The sequence below is a fragment of the Citrus sinensis genome, chromosome 6 (genome assembly GCF_022201045.2).
Source record: "Citrus sinensis cultivar Valencia sweet orange chromosome 6, DVS_A1.0, whole genome shotgun sequence".
Taxonomy (NCBI): domain Eukaryota; kingdom Viridiplantae; phylum Streptophyta; class Magnoliopsida; order Sapindales; family Rutaceae; genus Citrus; species Citrus sinensis.
In genome coordinates, this window is record NC_068561.1 from 10,900,729 (window position 1) to 10,919,348 (window position 18,620).

The window sequence follows — 18,620 nt, forward strand, 5'->3', positions numbered from 1 at the left end:
AATTGTTAGGAATATGTACAAGGCCAAAATTTATGAATTTTTCTGGTATTAATTCATCAAGATATATTGAGCATCCTGCATATCACTAAAACCATATATGAGCCAAGAGTTCAAAGAATTTTATGGTATTCAATTTAGAGTTTTCTACATAAATGAATGAGTAAATGAATGTTGACTATTCAAAACCTAAACTATAAATTGTAAAAGCATGAAGCTAAAGTAAACTCTTAAACAGATAAAACATGACTTTCACTCATTCGGAGCGAATAAAACTTGCTCCACATGCTGCCATATCCCCTTCCAGGACCATAAATAAGTAACCCAATAGCAAAATAAAAAAAAAATAACTTTTAAGAAAACACATAGGTCCTTTTTCTAATTCATAGATACAATTACATGCTTCCAAACAATTGCTTTAACGAAATCCCAAGAACCATGCGGGACCACAATAACAATAACATAGAGGTTGAAGACAAACACAGAGCACAAACTTTACAAACTTTTTTCAATCAAACCTTGCAAATACATAGAAAATATATAATACTAGACTCGAACTTCACTTGTAAAGATTTTTTTTTTCAACATATTGACAACGAGCTGAATCCATATAAAATTAACAGACTAATTTTTCTAATAACAATTGCAAACCATCCAAATTAACCTCCAATCTAAGCGTCAATTCAGAACCCAATCATATCGAGAGGAATTTTCTCTATAGCATATGAAAACCCCAATTTATAGTGAAAGAGTTAATAAGAAAATAATAGGGAAACATAAGATTTACACATACAAAATGCAATCAACAGCGAACGTGTTTGGTACCTTTTTCACTAAAATAAGAGGGATTTTAAGTTTGCAGGAATCTCATTGTGCCGTGGACTTCATCATTCACAGGGATTTAGGGCCTGTTGTTTTGCTTGAAAAGTTATAGGCAATTTGGGTTTTCTTTTTTAAGGCAGTAAAGTGTGTGTTTGAGTCTTTTTAAGTCAATCCTAATCATTTTATAAAAATTACAAAGTAAATATCATTGATATATTTTAAGTGCATGTGAATAATATTAAAAAAAATACAAACGAACAAGCGTGTCTAACAAAGATATTAATTGATACATTAACATGCTTTATGTTTATGAATAATCACTTCATAATATTTTAGATCCAAATTAGTAAATAAGAAAGATTAATTTAAATATTTAATAAATTATAATTGATGTTATAGCAGTAATTTAAATATTTAATAAATTATAATTGATGTTATAGCAGTTTAAAATATTCATATGTTTAGTTATAACATAATTTTGATAGGAATCATATATAATTCTTATTTAGTTGATAATATACTTTTATCACAAAGTTAGACATATAAGCTAGTTATTACAAAATTTATAGTTTACATTTTCATACAATGAAAGAGTTTCAATTTCACAGAAATAAAGAAATAAAAATAAATTTAAGTACATGTTTACATAAATTGAATCTGCCTATGCCTATTATTGATTCTAAAGATCAAAACATAAATGATTAGTGCTATGATGAATAATTTCTTCTTGTTTGAATCAACCTTTTCACGGAAATAGTTAATGGCTTTCCTTTTGCTAGGAAACTTAGATTTGTATCATTTGGTCCATATAAACTACACATACATGTATTGGCTTGATTGTCTCAGTACTTTATAATCAATTTTTATCCAGAACAAGGTGCAGTTTATAATAAGACGTTAAGTGACACTTAATGAAAATAATTAATTCAATTAATTAAATTCGTATGTGACATTTTATTTCCTTAATTATTCATTGATATTTCTCATAATTTATAGCCGATTTCTTGTCTGCAATATTCTATTTCATAGTTACACTAATGAATGATAATTTTATTATTTATATCTTGTATGCTATTTAAATATTTTATAAGCTTTGCAACAAATAAAGATTGATGGGGTTATTGAATTAAAAAAACAGCTACCAAATAATTCAATAATTTTATACACACTTTTGGGACTAAAGTCTTTAGTCATTATATTAATTCAATTTTTTCGTCCTCCATTTTTGTAGACTGGTGCCAAATATAATTACGGCGCGGAGAGGAGGCGCCAAAATATGCTTCATCTTAAGTAACTAATTTAATGTTAGTCGCCAAATTTATTTCATATTGTGACTAAGAATAATAGTCGCACTATGTTTTCTCAACCTAATTGAAAACGCTTTGATATAGTGACGAATAAAATTAGTCACCGAACAATAAAGAACACTATTTTTTTTAAACATATTTAAATTTTATTTGGTGACTGTAAACTATATTCGCTCCATAATCTTTATTGTGACAGTGTCATTTAGACAAGAAAAGTAGATAAATAAATATCATCTTAAGGTGACTAATTCTTAATGTCATCTCCCATAGTCTCCCATTATATTCCAGTTTGTGACTAACAATATTAGTCACCACATTTTCTACACCTAATTTGATTATATTTAGTGATTGTTTGTTTTAGTTGCTTAAGCACCCCGATTGCAACTAAATATGTTTGTCTCTTAACCCAATTCCCATAATAAATGTATACCATCTGTAACTAAATACAAAATTGTCACTTAAAAGCGTATGGATAACTATACTATATAGTCATCCAAAGTTAATGATGATAGAAAGAAAAATAATCATTCTTTTGAAAAACGTTTCTACCATATACAGTGACTGCATTATTTAGCGGCAAAAACATATGTTTCAGTGATTAATATGTCAGTCGTTGATGGCCTTTATTCAGTACGGAAATGTGATGTCGCATGAAGTGTCAATAGATAAGATTCTTACTGAGACTAATTGACTATTTGTCACCTAATGTGGCTTTTAAGGACTAAGTAAAAGAGTCATAGAATATGGACGATAGTGGGAAAAAATTCAGACCATTGGGCTGCAAATGGTGTGACTAAATATTTATGTTAGTAATATAATAATCTATTACATGGCTAAAAATTTAATAGTCATAAAATAGTTGGTCACCAAAACACAATTTTGTTGTAGTGCAGATTTTTAACAAAACTATGTATTTTTCACCCAATCCGATCACAATTCGATCGGGTTGGCTTTAAAAAAAAAAAAAAAATTAACTGAAATTGAAACTAAAGAGTGAAGTGAGACACGCACGCACAAAGTCCCTCAACTTGGAAACACAAGGAGCCGACAGCCTCCCTCAACTTCTCAAGAAGAGAAGAAACACTCAAACGCATATAGTCTCCACTTTTCACGGTTTCAGAGTTGTCGACTCGACTTTGGTGGCAAAGCATCCTTAAACGTCTGCACAAATCAGTATGTTGTTGTAGTCGCAGCAGTTTGACAAAAGAATAGGTTCCAGCTTAAATTTGGATTAAGTTTTCTGGATTTGCACGGTGGTCTGATGAAAGGGATTCATCAAAATTTCTCTTGGCTTATCCAAATCATGCATCTTGGGACTGTCAGAATTAAAAAATAGAAGCCGAAAACTAGAAATGTATGGGATTGCTTCCGCTTCGGAAGTAATCAATTCTTATTTAAATTCTCAAATAAATAATCAGTTTTATGAAAAAAATTGGCAAGATGTTTGGTAATTTTAAATTTTTATATAATCACTTGTCAAATAATTTTCCATTTATATTTGATAAATTAACTATAAAAGTGCATGTGTATAAATGTACATTAGTAGTTTTTTAGTTCAAAATCTTAAAGTGCAGAAAAGTTTTAAGACCATGGTTTTTGAATTGAAAAATTTCTAATAAGTAGATATATATATATATATACACACACATTAAAATGGCCAAATATGGTTATTGTAATACATAACTATTATGAAATATAAATAGAAAGTTAAAAAAATTCAAAAATATTGTTAATGCTAATTAATGTAATAAATTTATCAATTACCATATACTATTATAGATAATTACCCATGAGCTCCTACTTATTTCACATGCTATTATTTCTTAATATTGGATAACTCCATGATAATATTACTTTATGTAGTCTTTCAATGCTATTAATATAACAAAATAAATAATAAGCGAACAATATAAAACTAAATTTATTAATAACTTAAAAATAACAAATCAAAATTCACTATTCCGTCGCCGTCGCGGGCGAGTTCAAAATATTTGGTGACAACTCTGATACCGAAATATTCAAATTTTAACCATCCTGCACAACCGATCAAATTTTGTCGACACGGATGGTCGTTTGTTCGCGCAAAACCACGAAAAGAATTGGTGGCTGTGTAATTCCATAGAACAATTGCGGCTCATTTAGGTGCATCGCCACCTGATTTCTCGTCTTCGGCAGCCGCTGAGATTGATGAGGTGGTCGTGCACTTCACGAAGTCAGTCAGGTCACCCTTAAATGGCGAAGTTATGATCCCGCCACCTTTTGGGTGGAATTTTTCACAGTCATGTGGCCTAGTTTTCCGATAAATGTATCACCGTTAGATGATCGGAAATTTTATATTCGATAGTGTGCAATTTGCCACCAAAGCAGTACTTTCCGTAGTCGGCGACGGAATATTAAGCGCCCATCGGTCAGTTTTCAAATTATATATTTAATTTATAAAATCTGAAATTAAGTTTAATTTGTTACAGGGATATTAATGGAATTGTATATTATTTTAATGGCACTCTCGGTATTGAAACTAATACCTAATTGTTCGGTTCAGACCTTAGAAACGCTTTGGCCAGGGATCGAATCTCAGGAGAGGTAAATTTGCTTGAACTTGGAAATAGGGAATCTAAAATAGTTGTGAATAGATTTCTTCGTAGACTTGGCTCTCCTACAGGTAAACAGAATGACCAGTATATATGACCACTATAATTTTTGCCATATAGCAAAGAAATTTCTTTTTTTTTTTAATATTGATTATACATCAGATTACTGTATTGTACAAATATTTACAACAATTGTTATTATAGCAGATATATTATACTGATATTTACAATCAGATATATATGATTGGGACTTAGTTTCTAAGTTTCGATATAATAGCAAAGAAATTTCTTAGTTTCGAAATATTGACATCACATTGTTTGTAATTTGATAATTTTGTTCAATTTTTAAAAGCATTCAGTTGGCTGAACCTGACATACATAATCCATGTAATGTATGGTTCATATGAAATATCACACAAAGTAAAATTAATATTGTGCAGAAGATGCCAGAACACTCCAGGAGTTTTGAAGAAATTTTCCTCCTCCTTAAGGGAGCTGCTCAACCCTCTTTCCATCTCAGGCACCAGATGTCTTGTGTGAAGGGACTTAATTCCTAGGAGAACTGGAGGGAAAAGATTCTGCTTGCCCTTCATGTGCAAATAAGTCGTTCTCCTTGCTGACAAGAATGTTTTTCATGCCCTTTTCAACTTGTTTGATATTCTAAAAATCTGCAGAGCGGTTGTAATGCTTCAGAAAACTGTTGAATATGCAAAAGTTTCACTTTTCCAGGTTTTAGATTTTTCTTTGTAGCAATTCCCATATTCACCAATAATCCATGCATGAACAATTCCCTCCACTAAAATGATGGAATCGATACCGGTCCCTCAATAGTATCTCTCTATTGTAAAGTTTAGATATGAGCTTAGCAACTGAGTGACAGTCGCCGCAAACACGAAGATTCTTCACAATCCGGATTGGTTGAGATGGCTCCACACTAATAAGCCCATATGCAATCGCTAACCTCTCACTGTGAAGGTTAAGGGCCTGCTCCTGCACGTCTTCTTCTTCAACAAGTTGCAAAAGGTGAGACCTGTTGGGTACATAACCAAATGACTTTAATCTTGCTACAATTTCATCAAGCTTTGAGTAGATTTCCTTGCAGAGAGGGTGAGAGCTCTCTCCTGCTAGGAACTTATGAATTTCACCATTGACCTCAATTGAGCTACAACCCGGTTCTTTCTTTAATCCAGAGACTCTCATATGTTTCCTTAACTCAGAAACATTATCCCATTTCCCTGTTTTGGCATATATATTAGATAGTAGCACTAAAGCTCCATGATTTTCAGGTTCCAACTCCAGCAAATGGCTACAAGCGTATTCAGCAAGCTCAACATTTTCATGAATTTTACAGGCCCCAAGCAGAGCCCCCCATACTGAGGCACCAGGAACTATTGGCATTTTCTCTATGAACTCAACAGCTTCATCCAACAGGCCAGCACGACCAAGCATGTCAACCATGCAAGTATAGTGCTTCACTCCAGGCACAACCCCATAAACTGGCTCCATTTGATTGAAAAACATCCTGCCCTCGTCCACTAAACCTGAGTGACTACAAGCACATAGTACATTGGTAAAAGTCACAGCATTGGGCTTAACTTTAGCTTCTTGCATTCTAGAGAACAAATCTAATGCATCTCTACCACGTCCATACATTGCGAACCCTGCAATCATGGTGCTCCATACAAACACATCTCTACTCTTCACAGTATGAAATACCTCAAGTGCCTTATCCAGATTGCCACACTTAGTATACATGTCAATAAGTGAGGTTGTGAGATAGCAATTTAACTTTATCCCTTGCTTCTTCATTTTTGCATGGATCTGCACACCTATATCCATTGCTCCAAGCTGAGCACAAGCGGACAAAACACTCACAAAAGTGAACTCATCTGGATTCACATTCTTGCTGAGCTGCTCATGAAAAATGGACAAAGCCTCGTTTGGCTTCCCATTCTGTTCATAAGCTGAAATCAGTGCATTCCATGTGGCAATCTGTTGTATTGGCACGGCAGCCAGAACTGACATAGCTGCATCAAACTCCCCCAATTTAGCATATCCATCAATCATAGTTGTCCACGAAACAATATCTTTCTCTTCCATCTTATCAAACAGGCTTTTTGCATCTTCAAGACTCCCACATTTCACATACATATCAAGCATCGCATTACTCAAAGTCAAGTCCATTTTTATCCCATTCTTTTCGATATAAGAACAGACCCATCTTCCAAATTCCAAATCCCTCTTCTTTGCACAAGCTGATAAAACAGCCACCATTGTCACCTCATCAGGCTTCACATTTTCCATCTCCATCTCTCTATACAACTCTATTGCCTTTTCAAAAAAACCTCCTTGAACGAACCCCGAGATCATCGAATTCCAAGAAACAACATCTTTCTTACCAATCATTACAAAAACACAATAAGCCATAGCTAGATCTCCACATATGGCATAAAAATGTATTAATGAATTAGAAATAAACAAATCATCCTCAAACGAGGACTTGATAACCATTCCATGAATAGCTTGCCCTACACGAAACTGAACGAGCCTTGCTGCCGCTTTAATCACAAAAGGGAAAGTGAATTCGTTCGGAAAATAAGGAGAATTATAAACCAGCTGCAAAAATATCATAAAACTCTGAATAGGTTCGGCGCTTGATGAATAAGCACGAATGAGGGTGTTCCAAGTATAAAGATTTGGTTGGGGAATTTGATCGAACATTTCACGTGCGTACTCAAGGCTGGAAAAGGTACCAAGAGCACAAGGTGTGAAGAGCTTGCTGGCTGAGTATGGGTCAAAGAAAAGGCCTGTACGTAGCATTTGTGTATGAATTTGCTTTAGCTGTTTTATATTTTTGCATTGTTTGATTAGTGAGAAAACTGGGTGCGGGTGGTGTTGATGGCCGTTATTGACAGTTAGGGTAGTGGGGTTTGGGTGACGTGGAAGAGAAATAACTGGGGTGCTTAGAGTTTCCATGTGTTGTGGTGGGTTATCCGTCATCATTCAGTGGGTTCTCATTTCCCTTTCTAGGAAGAATGGACAGCGGGACGTTAATTAAGTTGAAATTAAACCGATTAAACCGTTCAATATTTTTGTAAGGGTCCGCCTACATATAGTGTAACGTACACTCAGCCTGTGAAATTTCATCGAGCCCTTTATATTTTTTGTTATTTATATTTTATTCATAAATATTATAAATTTTTTAAAATGTACAGTTTCGTTTAACCCTTTATACACTCAATTTTATTTTATTAAAACCCTAGAGTATGAATTCGCCCCTATAATATTAAATTCTCAAAATAACTTCTATTTAATTAAAAATATAATTATTGTTAAATGAATTATAATTATAATTATTATTTTATTATAATCATAAATATTTTTTTAATAGATTATTGTTATTATTAATAACAAGAATAAAAAGCATTATAATTAATCTATTAACAATAATTAATAATATTTTTTTATTAAATTGTTAATAATAATAATAATAATAATCAATGATAATTAATATATTTATGATTATAATAAAATATGAAAGGAGAGCGGAGACTTTTATTTTGAATAAACTAGTTCCGATTAACATATTTATGATTATAATAATATTTTTTGAGTTGTTTGGGCAAGGGGGTCTCATGCGTGTGTGGACTTTTAGGCTGCCAGGAGAGCGGAGGCTGGAAAAATACCTTGCGTTTAGATAGTGACTTGTGTGTGAGTAATAACAATTTTTATTATAAAAATAAGTTTTATACCAAATATTAAAAAAAATCTAGATAATCATTAATTATTATTATTATTAACAATTTAATAAAAAATATTATTAATTATTGTTAATAGATTAATTAATTATAATGCTTTTTATTCTTGTTATTAATAATAACAATAATCTATTAAAAAAATATTTATGATTATAATAAAATAATAATTATAATTATAATTCATTTAACAATAATTATATTTTTTAATTAAATAGAGGTTATTTTGAGAATTTAATATTATAGGGGCAAATTCATACTCTAGGGTTTTAATAAAATAAAATTGAGTGTATAAGGGGTTAAACGAAATTGTACATTTCAAAAAATTTATAATATTTATGAATAAAATATAAATAACAGAAAGTATAAGGGACTAGATGAAATTTCACAGGCTGAGTGTACGTTACACTACCTGTAACGTAGGCGGACCCTTTTTGTAAATGACACGGCAATCCAGTGAATTCTGTGAAACCGGACGACTTGTCGTGTAGTTTTTTTTCCATGAATTAACTATTTTTAAATTATTTTCTTTATTTTTTAAAATCTCAATTTATTCTTTATTTTTACTAAGAAGACAAAAAAAAAAAAAGATATCAACCTACTTCTATTTTTTCCATAGCAATTGAATAGGGTTAACTTGCGGTTTTAAAAAATAGAGTGATATTTAGAATACAGGTAATTCATGAGTGGAATAATTCAAAATTTATCTTTTTTTTTTCTATTTTATTTTGTTCGATCATGAAATAGAATTAATTAATGAAAATCTTCTACTGAAATTAATTTTCTTCATCGCTTAAATTGATCTTAGAGGCCAGCTTGTTATTTATCATGATTGATGATTCAAGCTGTGCTTATTAGTTTTTGAGAAAATTAACTAAATATAATTCATGCATATAATAAAATATAGACAATCATATAAATCAATAACTCATTCATGGTTACATAACATATATATACATAGCTGCCATACACACAACGATGTTTTGTATCCTCATGGACTTGGAAGTTTTATTAGGGATGGACAAATTTAGAATAGGATCGGGTTTGGATCGAACCCCATTAGGTTTCGGTTCAATTTGATTGGATTTCGAGTTAATTAGGTTAGGAGAAAAGTAATTCAAAATCAATTCGAACTAGTAATCTAATCTGATCCAAATATAGTTTGAAATGAATTGGAAATTTGTGTTTGTGTGTGAATTGTAATTAACCAGATCCGATCATAATCCGATCTAATTAAGTGGCCAAAATCCAACTCAGTCGGATTAGATTCTTCATTCACATTTGATCCGAACCCCAAATTTTTTGGATTGAATCGGGTCAAGTCAGGTTATTTGCCCACCCTAAGTTTTATCACACAACATGAGCTTCGACCCATCGTTATTGATAGTAGGTACCAATAGAGAATGATTTTGTCATTTTTCTTTTTGGGAAAAAATTCTTATGAATGCACTTGATGGTAAAGATGCAAAGATTAGTTTATACAAGCTATACACATATGTATAGATGAAGGAAGAGGAATCTCCTTGTCTCTTTAAGTGTTATATCTTTTTGACAAAGGATTGACTCCCATATTCTTGACCGGTGTTGTTAATTTAATTAGAATGTCAATATCAATGGCAAGTTTACATTGCATGATTCAGGTCCTTATTACAAGAAGCGAATGCAAAAGATTAAATTAATGATGAGACTGCCTTGGCTTCTAGTCTTCTACTTACAATCGATTGAAAAAAGTCAGTGATTGAGCTCTATAAATTATGAGATCAAAAGAGGTGCTCTCAAAGATTAATCTGCTCATTTCTTTTCACCTATAACAAAAATGCAGATTGCTAGCGCTCTACATCTGTCAAGTGGGCTTGCCTTTCTTCTCTTTTGTGCTTCCACCATCATCGTAGCCAGATCCAACGAGATAGATCGTCTTGCATTACTCGCCACAAAGTCGCAGCTTCATGATCCACTTGGAGTCACAAGTTCATGGAACACTTCTATAAACTTATGTCAATGGAGGGTAATAGCCTGCGGTCGTAGGCACAAAAGGGTGACTAAGTTAGACTTTGGAAACCAGAGCATAGGAGGTTTCTTATCTCTTAATGTTGGGAATCTTAGCTTCCTCAGGTACATCTTCATCGCAGATAACGGCTTCCAGGGTGAAAATCCTAGTGAGTTTGGTCGTCTGTTCAGGCTTGAATATGCAATACCGGCCAATAATTCTTTTTCTGACAAAAACCAACCAATTTATCCCGTTGCTCAAACCTTATCACTTTTATTGCCCATTAAAACAACCTTGTGGTAGAGATTCCAACAGACCTTTGGCTACTAGTTAAAGCTTAAAAGCCTGTCCATTGGTTTCAATAATCTTACGGTAAAGGAAAACCTTACTCTGTTTGGATGGAAAGAAAAATGTACAGAGAAAAGAAAATATCTCTTAACTGAATTTCATCAATATATTTTATTGTATCGAAAATAGAAAATACAATCAGTTTTTATATCAGCTCGTGAGCTTAACTAACTGCAGAACTAAAACAGAAACAACAGAATAAAAGATGCAGAGCACAATAGACAAGTGTCACTAGTGAGGCTGAGCTGTCAATGACCTGGCACACTCTCAATTACTCTGCTGACTTGGCCTCTTTGATCACTCTTTGCATTGACTGATCTTTGACTAAGAAGCTAAGATGTGCTTCCTTAATAGCCCCCTTCAAACTCAACGGGCAAGGTTGCACATTGAGTTTGCTTCTAAAGAAATTAAAATGATTGAAGGTTAAGGGTTTTGTTAAGACATCTGCAATTTGTTCTTCACTGGGTATGTAATTGATCTGCAATTCCTTGGCAACAACTTTATCTCTAATGAAGTGCATGTCCAGTTCAATGTGTTTGGTTCTTGAATGATAAACTGGATTCTTTGCAAGCTCAGTAGCACTCTTGTTATCACACCATATCATTGGAGTTGAAGTGCACTGCAGATTCATTTCACTGAACAATGATTGAAGCCAAGTAATCTCTGCACAAGCTGCAGCAAGAGATCTATATTCACTTTCAGCACTAGATCTAGTCACAACTGATTGCTTCTTAGAAGACCATGAGATTAGATTGTTTCCCAAGTAAATACAGTATGCACCAACTGATTTCCTGTCATCAATGTCACAAGCCCAATCTGCATCTGTGTATCCAGTTAGTGTCAGCTCCCCTTCAACTCCAAATTTCGGTCCATAGTCCTGAGTTTCCTTTAAGTATCTTAACACCCTCTTGCATGCCATTAGATGCTGTAAAGTTGGCATAGCAACATATTGACTAAGCTTATGTACTGCAAATGCTATCTCAGGTCTTGTAAGTATCACATATTGTAAGCCACCAACTAAACTTCTATATGCTGAAGGATCATCAATAAATTGACCAAGTGAACCATCAACTTGTTTCTGAAGTTTTGTTCCAGTAGTCATTGGTGTATCACATCCTTTACAACTTAGAAGCTCTGTTTTTTTTAGTAAGTCTCTGATATATTTTCTTTGAGACAAGAAAATACTTCCATTGTAGTAAGAGACTTCAATTCCCAGAAAATAAGACAAACTCCCTAGATCCTTTAAGGCAAAAACTGAACTGAAATAAGAGATAAAATCCTCAAGAACTTTGCTGTTAGGACCTGTAATTAGTATATCATCCACATAGATTAATATCATAATCATAGATCCTTTTTCTTTCTTCAGAAATAGTGATGTATCTGCTCTTGAATTCTGAAATCCCCATTTAATCAAAGTTTCCTTGAGCTTATCAAACCATGCTCTAGGAGCCTGCTTCAACCCATAAAGTGCCTTATTCAACTTGCAAATATGACCAGGTTTATGAACATTGATAAAACCCTCAGGTTGTTTCATAAAAACATCTTCAACTAAATCACCATTTAAGAATGCATTATTAATATCTACTTGCCTTATTTTCCAGCCATTCATTGCAGCCAAGCTTAATACCACTCGAACTGTAGCTGGTTTAACTACTGGACTGAAAGTCTTAAAATAATCAACTCCTGCTACTTGTTGAAATCCTTTGGCAACAAGTCTTGCTTTATGCTTGGCAACACTCCCATCAGTATTATACTTGACTCTAAATACCCATTTATTATCAACAACCTTCTGTTCAGAGGTGTTAGGTACCAGAATCCAAGTATTGTTCTTCATTAATGCATCATACTCATCTTTCATTGCCTGACACCATCTTTGATCTTCTAATGCTTCTTCTACTGTATCTGGTTCTCTATTTGACAAAGCAGCATAAAACACCTTTGGTTTGAATATACCTGATTTAGCTCCAGTGATCATTTTGTGTGTAGGATGATGGATAGTTTGTTGGTTCTGTGAATGTGTGTTGGTTAATATGTCATGTGGCAAAATTGGAATTTGAGGTTCTGGTTGGAGAGTTTGAGCTGATGCAGGTGAAGTGTTTGTAGTTGGTGTTTGTGTGTAGCCTGAAGAATCAAGTAAATCGAGTTGTTGATTTTGTTGAACAGAGATTGTATGATCAGAACCTGATAAAGATTCAGTTCTGTTACTGCTGGTTCCTGCTGAGAAGGACTCTTCAGAACTGCTGTCAGGAATATATGGCAAGGTAGACAATTGAGATACTTGCTACTGGTTTAGTGTTTTGACAGACTCAGGATCACAAGATGAGGTATTGGTTTTATTATCAAGGGAAGTTGAAGGAAAACAAGTTTCATCAAATGTAACATGTTTGACAATGTATACTTGACCTGAAGGATGAAGACATTTATAGCCTTTGTGGGATGGACTGTACCCAATGAATATACACTTGCTGGAATGAAAATCAAACTTATGTCTATTATAGTCTCTCAGGAATGGATAACATAAGCAGCCAAAACACTTAAGAAAACTATAATCTGCTTTGTGGTTAAACAACTTCTCATATGGTGTTTGATTTCTGAGCACTGGAGTGGGTAACCTATTAATGTGAAATACTGCAGTATGAAAAGCATCCCACCAATATTGAAGACATAAATTTGCTTGAGCTAACAAGGTTAAACCAAGTTCAACTATATGTCTATGTTTTCTTTCTACTGATCCATTTTGATGATGTGTATAAGGACATGAGTGTCTAAAGAGAATGCCATTTTGATTTAGAAAATCTGTAAACACTCTATATTCTCCCCCCCAATCTGATTCCAACATCTTGATAGATGTGCTGAACTGATTTTCAACTTGAAGTTTGAATAGCTTAAAGACTTCTAAAGCTTCTGATTTAAGCTTGAGGGGATAGATCCATGTATATCTGCTATAATCATCAACAAAGCTAATATAGTATTTATATCCATTCCTAGACAAAACTGGTGAAGGCCCCCAAAGATCTGTGTGTATAAGTTCCAGAACATGAGTAGTTTTTATCTCTGTAGTTGCAAAGTGTAATCTATGAGATTTTCCCAATTGGCATGCTTCACACACACTATGACTGGAATTTCTAAGTAACTTCAGAGAGACTTTAGCACAATTATAAGACTTCAGCAAGTGTATAAGAACATTCAAATTCGGATGACCAAACTTTCTATGCAACAAAGTTAATTAATCAACTGTTTGAGTACAATTTGATGAAACAGAATTGAAACAAGCCTTGGCAAAAGAATCACATTTATTTGAGGTCTGATTGTTTCTGTCAACAAAAGACAACATGGACAAAGGCTTATTTGAATGAACAACTGACATATATGACTCATGAGTTTGAGTATTAGGTGAGCTGGGTGAACTGGGTTTAATTTGCAGCTTGTAGAGTCCTTTCTCAGCAAGCCCCTGCAGAAGAACTTGCCCCTTCATTTTGTCCTTCACAAAACAAACATTACCACAAAATTCAACAGAGATGTTATTATCTGAGGTTAGTTTGGATATGCTTAAAAGATTTTTGGTTATAGAAGGCACAAACAACATATCTTTTAACAAAATACAGGTAGCTGTATGACCAAATCGAAGAGAAGCATTACCAACATGAGTGATAGGTAGGCCTTGACCATTTCCTATGATGAGTTGATCATTACCTTTGAATTCTTCTCTAATGTGCATATTGGCCATGTTGTTTGTGAGATGATGTGTAGCTCCACTATCCAAATACCAGCCTTCATCAGCAGGCCCTTCACAGTTGGCCATATATGCAGCTCTAGGGGAATATGAAGCATGAAAACTAGGCATATATACAGGAGACATTCCAGCAGAATATTCATCAAAATTAGGCATATAAGATGGCACGTAATTAGCTGATTCCAGATTAGTTATATAAGCAGACTTTGGAATTTTTCCTTTGTTATTGGCTCTAGATGAAGCTGGAACAAAATCTTCATTAAATCTATACCAACAAACATCAGCACTATGTCCAGGTTTAGAACAAATCTGACATATTATCATTTCTTCAGACATACTAGCAGCATTTTGATGCGTGTTTCCAGAAAAATTGGATGGCATAGTAGGAGACATGCCATTGAAGATTGGTTTTCCTTTCATTTGATACATGTTTTGGCCTCTGCCATAACCACTAAAACCAGAATATTCTCCATTGAAACCATTAAATCCAGAAAAATCTCTCGAAGGAAAACCTCTAACAGTACCAGATCCTCTCCCACCAAAATAATTTCCTTGAAAACCTCCTGTATAACCACCTCTTCTATAGTTTCCCCTTGTTTGTGCAAAATTAGCATTAAACATGCCTTGTGCCAAATTAGCATTGAAAACAGTTTTAGCATCTTGCTCTTGTTGCTCAATTCTAGATTCATGAGTGAGCAACAATGCATATGCATCATCAAAATCCATTTTACAAGCAGTGATAAAAGAAGCTATATCTATGAAGCCTGATCCGAGACCATTAAGAATGTGCATCAACAATTCTCTATCATTCAAAGGACTCCCAGCACAAGCAAGTTTATCAGCTAATGCTTTCATTTTCATGCAATAATCTTCAACATTCATTGAGTCTTTCTTTAAAGTGTTTATTTCATACTTGATCTGAAGTACCTTAGCTTCAGATTGTACTCCAAATTTTTTCTCAAGTGTTTTCCATACAGCATATGAACTATCAAGAGTAATAACGAGACCAAGTGTACCTTCACTTATTGAAGATAAGAGCCAGCCAAGAAGTGTTTGATCTTGTGATTTCCAGGTGATAAATTCTGGATTCTCAATCACTTGTGTAGATCCATCAGCTGTTCTTCGAGTGAGATACTGCTCTGGTTCAGATTTTGTTCCATTAATGAAACCTTCAAGCCTGTTGCCTCTTATGGAAGCTAATACTTGAGATCGCCAAATTAAGTAATTGGCTCGATCTAGCTTCACTGGATTGTTGAATGAAAAATTTGTTGAATTAGTGTTTGTGTTTATGATTGGATTATTGGAGCTAGTCATATTGATCTAGGCTCTGATACCATAAAGGAAAACCTTACTCTGTTTGGATGGAAAGAAAAATGTACAGAGAAAAGAAAATATCTCTTAACTGAATTTCATCAATATATTTTATTGTATCGAAAATAGAAAATACAATCAGTTTTTATATCAGCTCGTGAGCTTAACTAACTGCAGAACTAAAACAGAAACAACAGAATAAAAAATGCAGAGCACAATAGACAAGTGTCACTAGTGAGGCTGAGCTGTCAATGACCTGGCACACTCTCAATTACTCTGCTGACTTGGCCTCTTTGATCACTCTTTGCATTGACTGATCTTTGACTAAGAAGCTAAGATGTGCTTCCTTAATATACGGAGACAACTTCCAGCTTTCATTGGAAATCTTTCAGCTCTTCATGTAATGTTTGTTAGAGATTACCTAGGTAAAAATCAGTTCTCCATGGTTACTCCTTCAATTTATAATATCTCTTCCCCAGAGAAGATTTATCTCACGCTCAATAGATTCAGTGGAAGGTTACTGTTTGACATTGGTTTCAATCTTCCAAACCTTAGAGAGTTTAGTATTGTTGCAAACAATTTTTTTCGGCTCTTTCCCTGATTCTTTGTCCAACACTTCAAATTGCAGAGCTTTTTAACCCTTCCGCCAATCAACTCAAAGGGAAGTGTCGATTAATTTTAGCTGCCTTACGAATCTATCACTTCTAAGTTTATGGGCGGCAATAATTTGGGATCTGAGGTAGACAATGATCTTGATTTTGTTAACCTTCTTACAGACTGTAGCAAATTTGAAACTCTCATTTTATACGGCAATCAATTTGGAGGGCCGCCGCCCCATTCCATAGTAAACATCTCAACCACAATGATCTCAATCAAAATAAAAAGAACCGTTCCTCCTGAGACAGGAAATCTTGTCAATCTGACGGTATTTACAATAGAGTCCAACCAGTTTGTTGGCATTGGCTGTCGACGATGGTATTTTGCTACAACAAATTTTTGATATAACAACATTTTCGCTTATACTCGATCTCCCAGGAAACCTTTTTAAGGGCACTCTTGCTTTAGAAGTGGGTAACTTGAATAATCTTGTTGAGTTGTATATTTTTAGATATCAGTTTTCTGATGAGATTCTTAAGACTTTAAGCACTTGTACAAAGTTCATAATATTTTTGATATCCATGATAATTCTTTCAGAGAAACCATTCCACTTTTTTTGAGTTCCTTAAAAAGCATCAAATGGTTGGATCTGTCAAGTAACAATTTGTCTGGTTAGATTCCAAAATATTTTTCGAGAATTTATCTTTCTTGGAATATTTGAATCTTTCTCACAATCATATTGAGGGTGAGGTACCAATAAAAGGAGCTTCTGGACAATAAAATAAGAATTTCACTCTTTGGGAGTGAGAAGTTGTATGGGGGTTCAGATGAGTTGCTTTTACCATCTTGACAGTCTAAAGGATCAAGAAAAGCAGAAATCTTATCCATATGCCATATTATTGTTTATGTTCAAAAAAGGAGGTCTGCACATTAATCTTTTGATACGTTGCCGATGGAGCAAGAGTTTCCAATGGTTTCTTATGTAGAGCTGAGTGAAGATAACTGGTGACATTTCATCGTCAAACATAATTGGTTAGGGAAACTTTGGATTTGTATGCTTCTGGTATTTGCTCACTCCACCATATAGACTGAAAGGAAGTCGACCACTTTCATTGGGTTTCAATCTTCCAAAGGTGAGAACATTTTCAATTAATGGCAACCGTTTTACGGGCTTTCTTCCTGACTGGATTTCTTGTTCTTCAATCTTGGAAGGCTTGATGTTGCTGGAAACCATTTAAGTGGGAAAGTTTCTCTTGATTGAATATGGCAATAGAGTACATTTTTTTTTTTTTGGTGTTAAAATAAGGGACAAACTAAAAAATAAAAGAAACACACTCATTTTATCATATTATAAATTAAATTTTGTGTTTTTTATTTTTTAATTTATTTTTTACTTTATTAAAGTCAGAGATTCTAATTTAGATGCAAATAATTTAATATCTTTATCACTACTATCAATTACCAATCGTTCAAGGTGATCTGAAATCCAACAACGTTTTCCTAGATCAGGACATGGTTGTCTATGAGAGTAATTTTGGATTTGCAAGATTTTCTATCAAATAGTCCACTAAATCAAGCTCAGTTGGAATAAAAGGCTCTGTAGACTATCTAGCTCCAACTAAATGTATGTTTTTTATATACTTTGATATTCTGATTTTATTCTTTGTTAATTCGTGTACTGCATGTTAGAACTCATTTATATGTTAACTGACACATTAGTGCATCAACATGTTTCTTTTAGAGTATGGCATGGATGGCGATGTGTCAATGGCATTGGCAGGAGATGTATAAAGCCTTGCAATTCTTTTGCTAGAAAATGTTCGCCAGAAAGCGGCCCACAGATAGCGCGTTCAGCGATGACTTGAGTCTCCACGAATTTGCTCAAATGGCTTTGCCAGAACTAGTGATGAAAATTGTTGAGACTTTTCTTGGCAATAATGTTTTTGATATAACAGAGATGTCAAATCAAGTCTCCACTGTTAAATGATAAATGCATGAAGGGTTATGCTTAGACATTTTACATAACTACTCGTGCATCAGAAAATTTCGAACACGATCCATATTCTATGTTCCTCTGATAAATGGGAATAAACCAGAAGTTCCGCAATTCATTGCTCCTTTTTCCAAGTCTCGAGTCAAGTCATCTTCTATGCGAAGACAAATTCACCACCA

At 33.8% G+C, this 18,620-nt stretch overlaps 1 protein-coding gene across 1 annotated transcript; it reads right to left on the bottom strand.

Annotated features, from left to right (window-relative positions):
- Window positions 1–5,031: 5,031 nt before the first annotated feature.
- LOC102631065 (pentatricopeptide repeat-containing protein At2g29760, chloroplastic) lies at window positions 5,032–7,787 on the bottom strand. Its single transcript, XM_006480552.4, has one exon. The coding sequence runs from the start codon at window positions 7,718–7,720 to the stop codon at window positions 5,480–5,482; it is 2,241 nt and encodes a 746-aa protein (XP_006480615.1). The 5' UTR covers window positions 7,721–7,787; the 3' UTR covers window positions 5,032–5,479.
- Window positions 7,788–18,620: the final 10,833 nt, after the last annotated feature.

Coding starts and splice junctions, on each gene's coding strand:
- LOC102631065 (XM_006480552.4), bottom strand. CDS start 7,720: ATGATGACGGATAACCCACCACAACACATGGAAACTCTAAGCACCCCA.